The sequence below is a fragment of the Miscanthus floridulus genome, chromosome 1 (assembly GCF_019320115.1).
Source record: "Miscanthus floridulus cultivar M001 chromosome 1, ASM1932011v1, whole genome shotgun sequence".
Lineage (NCBI taxonomy): Eukaryota > Viridiplantae > Streptophyta > Magnoliopsida > Poales > Poaceae > Miscanthus > Miscanthus floridulus.
Genome location: NC_089580.1, coordinates 131,847,682 through 131,863,214, shown reverse-complemented (window position 1 = coordinate 131,863,214; position 15,533 = coordinate 131,847,682). Strand labels below are relative to the sequence as shown.

At 47.8% G+C, this 15,533-nt stretch overlaps 1 protein-coding gene across 1 annotated transcript; it reads left to right on the top strand.

Moving 5' to 3' along the window:
• The first annotated feature begins 11,829 nt into the window (after positions 1 to 11,829).
• On the top strand, positions 11,830 to 14,364 carry LOC136541643 (F-box protein PP2-A13-like). The gene is made up of 3 exons (XM_066533636.1): positions 11,830 to 12,465; positions 12,911 to 13,029; positions 13,645 to 14,364. Exons 1-3 carry the CDS (start codon positions 12,121 to 12,123, stop codon positions 14,078 to 14,080), a joined length of 900 nt encoding a protein of 299 aa, XP_066389733.1. The 5' UTR covers positions 11,830 to 12,120; the 3' UTR covers positions 14,081 to 14,364.
• Positions 14,365 to 15,533: the final 1,169 nt, after the last annotated feature.

Here is a 15,533-nt window from a genome sequence, read left to right as displayed (position 1 = left end):
ATCTAGATGATACACTTCTTTTATAAACCCGACAGCTAAGAGCCATTTTATTTCTACCCTAATAGCCTCCTTCTTGTCTAGCGTGAATCGGCGGAGTTTCTGCTTCATTGGTTTGGCAGTCGGTGAGACATTCAAGGAGTGCTCGATCTTCTCCCATGGTACCCCCGGCATGTCTGAAGGTTTTCAAGCAAACACATCGGCGTTGGCACGTAGGAAGGAGATGAGTGTGCTTTCCTATTTGGGGTCAAGGTGAGCCCCAATCCTCATAGTCTTGGAGGCATCGTCGAGGCTGAGGCCGACCTCCATGATTTCCTTAGACTTGGTGGAGGCGCGGGGAAGCTCTAGCTCTAGAATCTCCATGTCATCGGCGGGTGCTATCTTGGCTTCGGTGACCATGCTAGCCATCTAGATGGAGAGGTCGGTGGCTTCGGTGAGAGCGAGACTCTCTGTCTCACAGGCGTAGGCAATGGAGAGGTTGGCCCACAGAGCCAGGACTCCTGCAGGCGAAGGCATCTTCAACACTAGATACATGTAGTGTGGTACGGCCATAAATTTGGCCAGAGCTGGCCAGCCAAGTATGGTGTGGTAGGCGGTGTTGAAGTCGGCGACGTAGAAGTTGATATGCTCGATGTGGTAGTTGCTTGCCATGCCAAACTATACTGGTAGGATGATCTCTCCAAGTGGTCTAGATGCCCTTCTAGGTACCACACCCTAGAAGGAGGAGTCCAAGGGTGTGAGATCTGATATCGCAAGGCCCAAGTCCCTTAGGGCCCCGACGAAGAGTAGGTTCAAAGCACTGCCACCGTCAACAAGGACTTTTCTGAAGAGCACCTTCTGGACGGTTGCGTCGAGGACAAGGGGGAAACACCCTATGTAGGGTATGTCTGCCCACTGGTTGGCCCTACTAAAGGTGATGGGGACCTCAGACCATGGGCGATAGCTGGGGTCGGTGATAGTTTCTTCTGAAGCGACGGCGAGCACTCGTCGGGCAGTGAGCTTCTGTTCCCTTCTACTCTCAGTGGAGGCGAGGCCCCTAAAGATGGTGGCGACCACCTTATCATGGTCCTAAAAAGCGTTGTTGTTGTTCCCCGATGGTCGGCGGCCTCCGCCGTTGGTGTCATCATCTAGCTTTTTGTCTTGGAACTCCTTGGCTAAACCAAGGCAGTCCTTCATCTTGTGTTTGGCAATCTTATGGAGGGGGCACAGGCCATCGAGGATCTTCTTGTACTGCTCATCGTAGTTGCGCTTGGCGCATGGCTCATTGATGTTACCGACAAAGTGGTCTGGCCGGCGGCGGCAATTTTGACTTGGCTTGGATCCTTCTGGCCGATCGTGGCCAATGTCCCTGGTGGAAACTTTGTTCATCATAGCGGCGATCATTGTGGCGCTGGTTGTCAGGGCGATCGTCGTAGCGGTGAGGCAGGCGATTGGTGCCCGCGTCTTCATTGAAACATACTTTAGCTTCCTCCGCGTCAGTGTACTGGTTGGCCATCGTGATCATCTCATCGATGCCTATAGGTGGCTTGCGGTTGAACTTGGAATGGAGCTCACGGTGATGAAGTCCCCGGACAAAGGCGGTGATGACCTCGGCTTCTATGATGTTGGGGATAGAATTCCTTATCTTGGAAAAGCGCCTGATGTAGCTACGGAGGAGCTCGGACGGCTTTTGGTTGATACGGTTGAGATCGTGCTTGGTGCACAGGCCGCAGTACATGTAGCCATGTAATTATCAGTGAACACTTTCTTTAGCTCTTCCCAAGATCCGATGGAATCCAGGGCAAGGCTTGTAAACCAGCTCATGGCGGCTGGCGTGAGCATGACAGGGAGATAATTCACCATGACATTGGTGTCTCCTCCAGCGGTGCGGGACAGCAGTAGCAGTAAGCCTGCAGCCACTGAGTTGGGTTCATCCTTCCCTTGTAGGGCTCGACCTCGGTGATTTTAAAACCATGGGGCCACTAGAGTGTTTAGAGCGTCCTGGTGAAAGCTAGAGGACCTTCCGGGTTGTCGGCGTCGTTGTCTGCAGCGTTGCAGGCACCGATCGGCTCCAGAGCTAAGTCTGGATCACCGTACTCTCGCTCATACTCCTAGCGGTGGTGTACTTCATCTTCATGGCGGCCGAAGCGACGCTGCTCGATACGCCGTCGTGCATCTCGAAGGTTACTGAGGTGCACTCGAGCGTCCTGTTTGACCTCTTGGTCGTGCTAGCGATGATGCTCGGCTTAGTGGCCCCTGGCTCCCCCCTAGAGAGGTAGTGACTGGTCGGCGAAATGGCTTTGACTAGGGCGGCGATTGGATCTAGGCATAGCTGATCGGCGAATGGTGCTAGTGGAGCATGAAGGTCTTTGATCCTCTCGGATCTCATTGACTTGACAGTGTGCCGCTTTAAGCATAGCGGTGACCTTGGCAAGCTCGGGCGTCTGTGGGAGGCAGGCGAGTTCGTTGGTGGCCACCGCCAGATTGGCGCTTGGAGTCTTGAAGACGTCGTGACCGTCAACGCAGAGAAAATATTCGTCGAGGTTGTGATGGAGTGGCCTTCCTTGTGAGTCGAATTGGTTGTCGTGAGCAGCCTCGGCCATCGCAAGGGCGTGCTCGCTTTCACGGCGCTGCGCATGATTGATGTTCCTGTTTTCATGAGTGGCACGTTCCTTATCGGTTTCGCCGTTTTAGGGGGGCTGTCGATGCTGACATTGAAGATCGCGCCACCTCAGAAAGGCGGGAGAGGGGGTTGCTCGGTGAAGGTTTCGGTGAGGGTCTCGGTGGAGCCCTGGGACTCGGAGTCTGGATTTTCCTCCAGGATGGTTTGGAGGGATGCTCCGGGGCCTCGGCTTGCATGCAGCATGTTGACTATTGGCAGGAGCTAATTGGTGATCTGGTCGGCAAGAGGATGGGTATCCCCCCACCTGGTCGGCGAATTTGCCCCTCAGGGCATATTGGTATGTAGCGGCTGTGTTGTCGAGCCCGTAGGGCAGGGCTGTAACCCCCGAAGCTTGCCGAGCGGCTTCCAATAGATGCGTATGGTAGGGTGGTCGGCGCTGAACCATAGTGTCCAGAGCCAATTCGGTGATGGAGAGGCAATCGACGAGCTTCAGACTGGCCCGATCGATGGATACGATCAAATCGTCGTTGTTGATCTACCTCCTCTGGTAGCGAGGAAGCAGGGCGGTGAGTTGTCGATGAAGGCGACCTCAGAAGCGGTTCCAAGATCGGATCTGCAGCCGTGGGAGCAGGGGTGGTCGGCGCAGAACGGATCTGCATCGGCTTGAGGAGCTCTCTGACTCCGTCAGCGTTGATGACCCATGAGATGGATCCGACCGTGAAGATCTGGCCGGGCTATGGGAGGGACGAAGAGCCTGCGGAAAAAGCCATCTTGTTCGATAAGGAAACAGCACGCACACCCCTACCTGGCATGCCAACTGTCGACAGAATATCATCGGCAGTCCTTCGAGGGGTATCCCATGAAGGTAGATTGATCGGCAGAGGAGCGCGTGATCAAGAATAAGAAGGCAACAGAGACACACGAGTTATACAGGTTTAGGCCGTCAGTGCGACATAATACCTTACTCCTGTGGTCTATTGGTTTGTATTAGCTATCGTATGATATGTCGTGATTTTAGAGGGGGTCCTTGCCCGCCTTATATAGTCCGGGAGGCAGGGTTACAAGTCGGTTAGATCTGAGAGATAATCAGAAAGTAATAACTGATTACAGGAATCTTAGGATCATACATATCCTAACAGATCTCGTAATATCTTCAGGATATATTCCCGATGTCTTACGGAAGGCGCTGAGCAGAGTCGTGCCCCGCAAGGCTTCTTCTTGGCCACCCCTAGGGGTGCAGCCCATATGGTCCGCTGTGGGTATTCGGGGTCGTACACCCCACACAAAGGCATACTTAGAAAAGATTCTAAAGAAGTAAAGTATGCATGCGAGTAAACCTACGCCTGCTCCCATAGTCATGGGTAATAGATTTGGGAACTATAAGTGTTCTAGGAACCGATATGAGATCGATCAAATGAATATGGTTCCATATGCTTTAGCTGTTGAAAGCTTAATGTGTATACAAGTACAAGAAAGAACTTACCCTGATGTAGTTTATGTATCCGGGATATTTTGGCAAAAGTCTAGTTTACATATAGAACACTGGAATAGAGTTGAGAATGTCTTGCAATTTTGTAAAGTATCATAGGCCTCATGCTGAGTAAGAAAGAATAAGTACTCTCAAATAGTTGAGGGTACAAATATTAAGTCATGGCGAGATGTGTAATGAAATCCATAGTAGTTGCTAACACTCGCAGTTGGAGTATTATTGTGAAAAAACTCCAAAGAAACAGTTGTGGTGTCATCAGTGATGCATACTATAGTATAGCTTGACATGTGGCTTAAGAAACAGGCAAAAGAAGGTTAAGGGAATTTATACCCGGATTTAACAATGGTAGACAACAGCAATAACCATTTAAAGTAAGTTAACTCCTAAGACAACAGGTCAAGTGTGCTGCCAGACACATTGACACTAAGTTATATGTTGTAAAGGAGATCATCCAGAATCATTTTGAAAGCATTGAGCACATAAATATCGAGTATGTACTTGCGGATCTGCTTACCAAAGGCTTACCACCCAGTGCGTTCAGAGAACATAGTCGGCATGGATTTACGGGAAAGCTTATGATTTCTATATACTAAGGGCCTAGTTGAGTATCTGTTTTAAAATAGAGAGGTGCATTGTAGCTGTTAAATTTAATGACAACTGACCATGACGATGAAGCACGCTCTATGCACTGATCTGTGATGAAATGGGAAAAAGATAAAGAAAGTTGAGTTTAAGTATGAGGTGAGATCAAGGGAGAGATTGTTAGTGTTAATCTCATCCGACTCGGCCCAACGGTCGAGTCGGGCCTTGATCCAGTGCTCTAATTGGGGGCATCCAACCAAACCAAAGTTGGTGGACCCCCGTCGCGCAGCACTATATAGAGGGAGGTGGGGGCCAGGGCATAGACAAAGAGGTTTACCTGAGCCGCCAGACGCCCCCACCTACTTCCTAACCCTAGACCGATCAAGAGGGGGTGCTGCCAGCGACGGGAAGCGTCACCACCGCCTCTGCGCCACGCCCGACGTTTCCACCACGCCGGACTCCACTGCATCTTCTACCCCGCCGCCGCCGCCACCGGATCCACCACCGCCGGACGATGCCACCGACTGGACCTCGACATGGATGGCTCATCCTCCTCTAAAGCCGACGGTCAGCCGCTCATACATCTCCTCTCACTGTCTCCCTTTCTATATCATGTTATAGGTCGAATTGAACTAAACCAATAATAAATTCACCCTCTAATCTATACCTAGATGATCCTAAGAGACTAACAATAACTAATCCTATTAGCTCCTATAAGTGAACTAGTAAACTAACAACTAATCTATGACTAGTGGACTAACAATTAGTCTGCCTGTTTAGAAGCTTAGAGTCTAAAATTTAGTTAATTAGTTGTTAGTTCTGTGGATCAAACGGGACCGTTTGCGTCCATTCCTACCGTGATTATTAGACGGCCGTAGATCTGAAGCCCTCAGGGTAGGCTTTGGCTGCCTGGTCCATAGGGTAGCATTGGATCCACGCGCGTGGTCCACTCCCTAAAACTGTTACGGGTGATGAGTTCACAGCGTTCGTCGTTCTGCTCCTTCTCACCCCGTCGGCCTGCCATGCATTACTGTGCATGCCGAGCTCACGGCGCGTGAGACCATGATGATCTTATCGCTGGCGGCAGGTCCACACCGGCGGCAGGAGGGTGCCGCTGGCGTGGCGCAGCTATCCGCATGTGCTCAGCTCAACTTGCAGTGCGGTCTTGTGGTCGCATCAGTGGACCATCATCTCCTTGATAAGCGCAGATGCGTTCTCTGCTCCGAATATACTCTACGTATACAAGGGAAATAAGTACTCCAGTATATGTTGGAGGTGTGCGCGCGCCAACTACTCACTCCAGACCTGTGGCCGGTCCGGGAATCCTAGGAGGCTAGGACGGACCGATGGCGACCCCGTGCCTCCGATCGCACCACAGTACGACGGAAGCAACGGACGCTAGAGCATGAGCATCGATGGTAAGATCCGACGAATCTGGGAGACAATTCCCTCGCACACGCACTTGAGAGGCGGTTAAACTCCACGCGAGGCGTGAGGTGTCGGCGTGTCGCCCAGGGATTGACGCCGAGCCGCTCGGTGTCGTCGTGGGTGCCGGGTGCGTGTCTCCCTGCCGCCGCAGGAGCCGCTCGGGTCCGTATAGGTCTTGGCGTCAAATACTTAGCGCAATGGCGTCAAATCATGGCTCGTGCCCTTTTTTTTTGTATTTACTTCAGTATTAGGGGTGCTAGTGCTACACTGATCTTCTTTCTTTCTTTTTTCTTTCTTTCTTTTTGACTTTGGATCTTCCGTCTCCTTTTTGGTGCTTCAATTAATATACCACGCGGTGCGAGGTAAGGACAGAATATGCATGTCTTTTTTTATAAAAAAAAATGCGAGCACAATTTCAATAGTATTTTTCTGACTGTGAAATTTGGGTTGAAGAAGAAGGAGAACCTGCCTAATGAATAATGATTGTGATATTGTGATGCATTAATGTTGATAACCAGCCTGGTTTCTTGGGAGATTCCTCGGCTGTCTTATCATTCATGTGCAGATGAACAAATTGAGTTTTAGTTCTCGGCGGTACGTCGCGCTCGCATGGACATTTTTAAAAAAAAAATTGTGGACATACCAACGATATGAACGTTGTTATCATCAGGAATTGAAAATTGCGCCGACTGCCTAAGTGCAAGGTGTAGTGTTGTCCTACACTCGTTATTCTACACGCAAAAAAACAAAGGCCACGTATCGATGACGAGCATCTCTTCTATTCTTCTTTTAGAAGAAACGAAGAAGCACATATCACTCAACAACTCTTGTTTTTTTTTGTCTCGAGTACGTAGAGTAGAGTAGGTAGGAGCATGCCATCATTCACAATATCTACTCCTTTTTTCACCCCGTAAGAGAGCTTATCAGCACATCGTTTAATTTGTTTATAAGCCGTACGTATACGATGTGTATAGTGCTGTGCAGTACAGATGCGCCCACGGCAAAACGTGATGGTCCGTCCAGCTGGATTCCACGCGCCTGCTAGATGCGCTTTGGTTCCGCTGGAGCTGAGTCACGCACACGATAACGTGATGAGCATCAGCTGAGTGCCATCGTACGGACGCTACAAGGAATTGGACCCAACTACTAGTAGTCTGTCGGGTTGTGGCCGCCGGGGCCGGGCAGCCGGCCGGCAACATCGACGGTGTACCAGGCTAGTACGCAGTCGCCGGTCAATCCCCGTCGCCGCATGAGCAAAAACTAGCAGCCTGGAATGGAATCGTTCCGCGGCAGCCTTCTCCATGGCTTGTCTTGTCCAGGTTGTCACTGTATTTGTTGTACTCCCGGTTAATTCACCTCCGGTAGCGACGGACTGTTCGTTTGGATATTTTTCTCCCACACAAACCAGTTAACAATATTTTTTTCGTGAACCAGCCACGATACGAACCAGCCAACCGAACAAGCTACAAGTTTCTGCTACTACTTTCAGAAAGACTAATCCAAACTAATTTTGCTACAGTACAACTTTCAGAGAAACGCTCATCCAAACGAGCGCTCTCGATTCAGAAAAACCTCAAAACCTCTCCCCAAGTAGCCCATCCAAAATACGAGTAGTACTCCTACTACGTTCAACTAATGTACTAATACCAGTAGTACTACTTCTCGCGTATTCTATTCCCTCCGTCAAAAAAATACACAACTCTAACTTTCAATCTGGACACGCACTGTATATCGCTCGAACCAGTCTATTCAGTTGGTTGGTTCGTGTCGCTGGTTCGTAAAGAAGTACTGCTAACTAATTTATGTGAGAAAAAATATTATTCTAGCTAGAAATTTATGATCATTTACGATAAGCCACAGCCAAACGAACATGCCTATTATTTTTATTTATCCGTTGCGCACTTCCACCGAATACAGCGGCGGGCACGGATAGCCAGCGCCAGCCGCCACGTCTGGCATTCCCACGGCCCGAAGCGTGTGTGCTGACTGGGATCCACGCTTCAGAGCTACTGCTCCGTAGCAGCTGCGTGCGCCGGTGCACGGCTGCATGACCCGATGCTGGCGACTCTATCTTCTCGTGCAGGGACCGGGCCCCGCCGGCTGACAGGGACTGGGACCCTACCTGCATGAGCATGATTGCTGGCATGTGGGTTCAATGGGAGAGCACGATCCGGGCTTCAACTCGAACAAACCTGTGGTGCTAGGACCACTAGGAAAGCTCCGCCCTTTTGAGCTTCCGATGTTTTTACTACTCTCGCGGTCGCCGTGTGGTGTTCAAGCTCAAAAGTGTGCCTAATTTTGTCCAGAAAGGTGGAATAGAGGCATGGGGCTTCTCATCTACTGGTGTTATTAAAATAGGACACTACGAAAATGGTCAATGGCAGCGTTTCACTTGTTTTTTTTCCCAAAAGCGTGCATTGACACGTGCTTAATTAAGTAGCGGCTTTTCACTTGTCACGGGAAACTTAAAAAAAAAACATTGTACTACTAGTTTTAAGGTCATTATAATTGCTTGAACCGAGGTGGAATAATAGAGGACAACAAGTTAACCAATGCACATCGGATACATTTAGGACCTGTTTGGATCTCCTGGGCTAAAGTTTAGCCCCTTGGTCTGTTTGGGTACATAATTAAAAGGTGGCTAAAAGATGAAAGAGAGAGGAGAGAGAAAGAAAGTAGAGTATCATGTTAGCACTTTTAGCCCTCTCTAGCCTACTTTGCAAGGGCTAATGGGCTAATGGAGGGCTAAAGATTAGCCCCTCCATTTAGCCCTTCTGTTTGGATCCCAAGGGCTTAAAGATGGCTAAAAGTGGAGGGCTAATCTATAGCCGCTTGTATCAAACATGGCCTTAGACGGCGTTTGATATAGCTCCAAAAGACTCTAGTTGCTTGCTACAGTGCTTGGAGAGAGGAGGCGACCTAGGAATAAAAATATAATAATTCTATGAGTTCTTAATTTATTTTAAGAGAAGTGATAAAAATATCTCAATGTTGCGGTGTACAAAGAAGCTAAAGCCATAGTCGACAGGTGATTCACCAAAATATGCCCCGATGTACTATTTTTTTACTAAAAAAAGGGTTTCCTCTCAGTCTGGGAAATAGTTTTCTTCTACAAACAAGTCATGAAAAGCAATTTGATGGACAGTTATGGTTCAAATTGCTGGATTAAGGGCTTTTTATTGCCTGAGCTTTTAGTGCAGCTTTTCGGGCTGAATTCAAGAATCGCTCTAGCAAGTAGTATTTTAAAAAAATGATTATATATTTATTCTATTCACCTTTTACTTTTAGGAATCCAAAAGAACCACTTTTAGTCATAGAATATGTTCTTATCACTTATCCAAATGAATTGGGAGCTCAAACAATCATGTCTTGTCTGGTAGGATTTCTCCTCCTAAAATGGCTTAAATAAATTCTTTAAATATGGTATACTGTAGCAAGACACTGTTTTCTCAGGCTGCACTAGCTACCGCTACGATGTAGCGAAAGACTACAAGCTTGTTCGTTCCGTAGTCTTCTGTTGTGGCTTCAGTTGTACAAAAATTTTGAATAAGATGGACAGTCAAACAAGATGTTTGAAAATAAAAAAACATCACCTATTTTGAGATGGTTACATATAGTTTAAATGCTACTGTCTTCGTAAAAAAAAAGGCACAATCCTAACTTTGAACCTAGACCAGACGCTTGTCTAGGTTCGAAGCTATGATTACGGTTTTTTTTTTTTTTTTTACGGAGAGAGTACAACCACAGCAGCAGCCCATAGTCTAAATGCTCTCAAGGACGGCCTATGTAACTGCGTTAGTTTTAATCGGTTGCATTATTATGTTTTCTCTTGATAAAATACTAGACGTAACTAGGCTCGTGCCCGAGAAAAACCAGAAGAGTTTATAGTTTCCATTGTCGATTAATTGGCAAGAAGGATGATCAGATGAGACTGGGCGCAATAATCGCTGGTAGAGTTGAAGCGCGTTACGACTTCCGTCCCTAACCTTCCACGTACCTACCGTCGTGGCCATCTCTCTTCCAAAACATATAATATTAATAATATCCAAATCATGCACTTTAGATGTACACGTCAGACAAGGAAAAAGACTCCATTCCCAGCCGGAGATTTGATTTACTCCGAATTTTGCAACAAACAATTAAAACTGAGGAATCACTACTTACTTCCTCCATTCCGAATAACTGCTCAAATAATTTTTGAGGAGTCATTTTTAAAAAAATAATTAACTAGATTTATAGAAAATATTTCAATACTTTTACCTCCTAAATATATTTATTATAAAAAACATATCCCACAGTTAAGCTAACGATACATCATTACGTTTGTATAAAACATTACAATATATATTTTTATATATGTAGTTAATGTTTTTTGAAATAATTTCTTAAGAAGCGAGATTATTATATTCGTAATAACAATCAGAAACGAAACGACGAAGACAAACAACACATCACAGGGGCCGAAAGTGACCCTGGCAGGCGATGCATCTGACCGATCGACCCTTCGAGATGGACGGGGCGGACCTGTCACGTCTCTTGTCCCGTCCGTGCCGGGAGGAGGGCGGCGGGTCGCTAGTTGCGCACGGTAGAAATGCACGGCGAATCAGCCTGGCCGCCAGTGCGCGCGACGTGTGCCAACCGCCGGCCGGCGCCACGTCGGGCGAGCTCCACTTTAGTGGGCCGAATTTTGGAATTTGATTACTGTAACACCTTTTGTTTTTATTTAGTCATTAGTGTTTAATCATAGATCAATTAGGCTCAAAACATTCGTCTCACGATTTTCAATCAAACTGTATAATTAATTTTTTTTAATATTTAATGCTATATACATATATCGCAAGATTGCATGTAATGGCTACCATAGCCCTTTTCAAGAATTTGAGTTTGAAGCGGCCTTAGAAATAGCCGTACCCGTCTTGTCCTGGTCGGCACTCGGCAGGCACGGCTGCCGTCTCGCTGCTCCCGAGTGTGTCTCGGCGCGCGAGTGACGCGCTGGCTGGACCTGGATCTATCGATCTGGTTTTACTTATCGCAGTTGCTGAGAGCAATTCTTGGCTGCCGAGCCTAGTGACCGTATATACGTACGGTAGATAAGAGTACATGTAGATATGCGGCTCAGGCGCTCAGCGGCTGACTTTCCAGCCTGTCGTGAGCTGCGTCCACGCACGCTGGTGGTGGGGGGGGGCTCCTGCGTCCTACCAGCAGCCCCTGCTGCGCCTACCCTACGAGTCGCGGCGCATGGACCCGATCGCTGACGCGTGGCCTCGTAGGCGCCAGACAGCCGCCCGGTGCATGGACCGCGTTCACGGATATAGCTGTTCCCGACGGCCGCTCCCCACTACCAATGGTTAACCCAATCTGCTAACATTAATAACAAAATCCCAGATTAGTACTACTAATACTATAATCCTAACTTTTTGCAGAATAAACCCTCCGCACTGGTCCGTGTTACTACACGTAGTTACAGAAAGGTCCCTGAAAAAGGGCTTACCTGCGATTATTAGGAGTGCTAATAACGTCTGGCTAAGATAACGCAATCAGCCTGTTCGCTTGTTGGTTTCAGCCAGCCCAAACCAGCCAGCCAACAGTATTTTCCTCTCACAATAAACCAGCACCAGCCAGCTCAAACCAGCCTAGAAACCAATCAGCGAACAGGCTGAATATCCATTGCAATCAACGACCCCCTCTGTCTATTTTGGCGTCCCACCTTCCTCTTTAAATTGCCCCCCTCTTCCCCCGGTCCCAAAGCTAGCGGTTTTCTCTCGCCGACGGCCGACCACCGCACACGCACGTTCACAGCGATTTCGCGGGGGATTTGCATTCATTCCGTGGAGTTCCATCCGTCCGCGGTAGCCGCGATTGGGGATCGGGGCTTGCGGGCCGTGGAGGAGCCAGAAGGTAGCGGAGAAGCTTTGATCCGGGGACGGACGGGGCGGGGCCTTTGGAGATTCGTCCGTCGATCGGGTCTCATCTGCGGAAGCCGGGTCAGAAAAATCGTTGCGACTGGAGGCGGCGCGGGGGCATGGGGGCGTGGGTGTCGGTCCTGCTCGGGATGGACGGAGCCGAGGCGGCGGCCGCCGGGCCTGCTGCTGTGGGCCTGGGCGACCTGCCGGAACTCTGCGCCGCCCAGGTGCTGCTCCGGCTCGACCCGCCGGAGATCTGCAGGCTCGCGCTGCTGAACCACGCGTTCCGCGGCGCGGCGGGGGCGGACTTCGTCTGGGAGGCCAAGCTGCCGGAGAACTACAGCTACCTGATGGAGTTCGTGGGGGGGAACGGCGACGAGGGCAGGCGGAGGCGGCGGCGGGCCGGCAAGAAAGATATCTATGCCAGGCTATCAAGGCCTGTGCCTTTCGGTGACGGCCAGAAGGTGAGATATTTTGCTTCCCTTTTTTGCGAGGCTTTCTGTGATTTTTGGTACGGGAGGGACATGGAAATTATATGAGCGGCGGTTCTGTATTTTATTGGAGGATTCGAAGACGTCTTCCTTGAATTGGTCATCTTTTCTGTGCCCATGACCGAGTCCTTCCTAGTTGTGACCCCTGGAACATTTTTCTGAGCTCGATTGGAGATTAGGGAAGAACAGGCTCATAAGTCACTTCTTGTCCTTTTGGAAAATTATGTTCTTTGTTTTGGGGCAGACTCAAATTAGTGGCAGGTAAATTGTTGTTCAGAAAATAGGTTTTTCCCATCTTTAGCCTCAATGATTTAAACTGCTGTCCTGTGTAGGAAGATCGCTACATTTTAGGCCTAGTAGTAGTTTGTCTGTAGAGCAAGAACAGTATAGCTGAAGTGTATGTGTTTGTAAATTGTAGGAGTTCTGGTTGGACAAGAGCAAAGGCATGATCTGTATGGTACTATCGTCCAAAGCACTGGTGATAACTGGGATTGATGATAGAAGATACTGGCAACACATGCCAACTTCAGAATCAAGGTGAATATGGCTTTGATATCACATTTACTAATATTTGTTTGTTCAGTTTATGATAGTTTTCTGAAAACAAAGATGATTTGGTGGCATTAATTGCGATGGAATGGGCTGAAAATATTTACTCATGGTGTGATTGACCTGTTCCTTTTTTCTTTTCTTTGCTAAGCATGCCATTCATTTATATTCAGCTTTCAAAGTAGTGTTACTTTCTCCTGATAATGATTTATATTGATGCATATTCATCTTTCAAAGTAGTGTTACTTTCTCCTGATAATGATTTATATTGATGCATACATGGTCTCATATAATTGTAGGTACTTTCAAAGGAGTATTTATTTTAAGATCTGCATAACCTTATTTACTCTGAAACGTAATAGATGTGGTGGATGCATACATGTTGTCAAATGTACATGAGCTGATTATCTCTTTAGAAGAAGAGATGTAGCTTTCTGTCTTGTTGCACAAGAGTCAAGAGGCCTGCATCTGTTTTGCAATATTCATCTAGAATGTTCAAAGTAGTTGAATTCAAATTTCTAGTTCATCATAAGTATAGGTGATATCATATTGTTGAAATGAAAATCAATTACCTGACCAATAGTTATTGATTTTATCATGCAGATTCCAGTCTGTAGCCTACCTTCAGCAAATCTGGTGGTTTGAGGTGGTTGGTGAAGTCGATTTCTGCTTCCCTGTTGGAACATATAGCTTGTACTTTAGGGTCCATCTTGGGAAGTTCTACAAACGATTTGGCCGCCGCCATTGCACCTCAGAGCACGTCCATGGTTGGGACAAGAAGCCTGTCCGCTTCCAGCTATCGACCTCCGACGGGCAGCAGGCATTGTCTCAGTGCTACCTGGAGGAGCCCGGGAGCTGGGTCCTGTACCATGCTGGCGATTTTGTGTCCTCCAAGCCTGACCAGCCGATGAAGCTTAAGTTCTCCATGGCGCAGATCGACTGCACGCACACAAAAGGCGGGCTGTGCATCGACTCGGTGCTCATCTATCCGAAAGGGAAGGGGTTTCAGCAGGAGAGGGTGGTCAGGTCTCTGAAATGAGACTGTCGATGTTGTGGAGGTACTCACATTAGGATGTTAGACCAAATGCAGCTTGCAGCCTGATCTTATTTTTGCTTTGGGCTCTAGTTCGCAACAGTGGTGAAGTGTATATGGTTGTAGAACTCAAAAGTTTTTGTGTGGTCAGGTGACCAGTAGAGTGCTCTGTCAGTCCTTTCCCAAGGTCGTTTTCGCCCCCCCTTGAGCTGAATTGGGACTTTGAGATTTAGCCATGAAACTGTACTGAAATGAGTTCGAAGATGTCATTCCCAGTTTCTAATTTGCTATCTACTGCTGAGTTTCTGATGCTTTCTTGTACCTATTCTTGTTTTTGTGATGTGCGTTTCCACTCTTGAACTGAATTGAGACAGAGAAATGTGTGGTTTTTTTTTCTATTCTTTTAATTATTGTGATTTTTTTCCACTCATATACTGAATTGAGACCGAAATGAGTTCGAAGAGATGTCGTTCCCAGTTTCTGAGATGTGCTATCAATTCATTCTTTAATGTGATGTATTCTTATGATAGCACTCCTTCATTAATGATAAATTCTAATGGGATTAGCTTTGCCCATCCGTTGCCAGAAAGTCCTAGGTAACGTCCAAAAGTACAGAAAGCACAGTTTAACCTGACTGCCGAAAGCTCACCCGTTGCCGGAAAGTCTTAGGTAGTTCCACAATTACAGAAAAGCGAAGTTTAACCTGACTGTTTCGTCTTTCTTGCTGCAGTCAGTCCTGGCAGGCTCGGAGAAAACTGGCTTGTGGGGTTGACAGGTTCGGTTTCGTTCGTTGTGTCGGTCATGCGTATCGAGCTCGAGGGCAGCCGGGCAGACAAGATTTTTAAGTGGCAACACGATCAAGATAACATATGACCGATGGATCACATAATCAACGCGCACCAACTACGTTGCACACCGATGGACTGAATCAGTGGGCAACTGCTCATGTTCGCTGCTGTTTCAATCTGAAACCGCTGCCGAATTTGCGTGACATTCTTCTTTTATTGCCTGCTCAAGCACGGTTTTGGCTTAAAAGTAGAGCAGACATAGACTATTCAGCGAGCACACGCTGCTGTCGTCGTCGTCGTCATCGCCACGATGAGGCGATTCTGCTCGTATCCCGTTTGCTTCTCTTATAATCCTTATTTTTAGCTTGTTTTTTCAGCCAGAACCGTGTTTTTTTTTCTCAACAAATCAGTTGGAACCGTGTTTGAGCTTATTTTTTCAGCGAAGCAAACGGGGCCTATAAAGCAATGCTGTCGTTTTTCTTCCTGAAAATATATAATACTGGCAGTTGCGAACCAGTTGGGGCGTTTGTTTGCAGTTAATCGTCTGCTCGCACAAGCAAATCCGCGCACCTCGCGCACGCATCCAGTGCCAAGCAGCAGATTTTCTTGGGGAGTTCATTTTCTGAAGACCGATCTGTGTCTGCGATGTCACTGCATCCGTTGCACGTCTT

Excerpts from the sequence above, each read along its gene's own strand:
- LOC136541643 (XM_066533636.1), top strand. The coding sequence starts at position 12,121 with ATGGGGGCGTGGGTGTCGGTCCTGCTCGGGATGGACGGAGCCGAGGCG. Across the intron at positions 12,466-12,910 it reads CTTTCGGTGACGGCCAGAAG|GAGTTCTGGTTGGACAAGAG; the intron begins GTGAGATATTTT and ends TGTAAATTGTAG. Across the intron at positions 13,030-13,644 it reads ATGCCAACTTCAGAATCAAG|ATTCCAGTCTGTAGCCTACC; the intron begins GTGAATATGGCT and ends TTTATCATGCAG.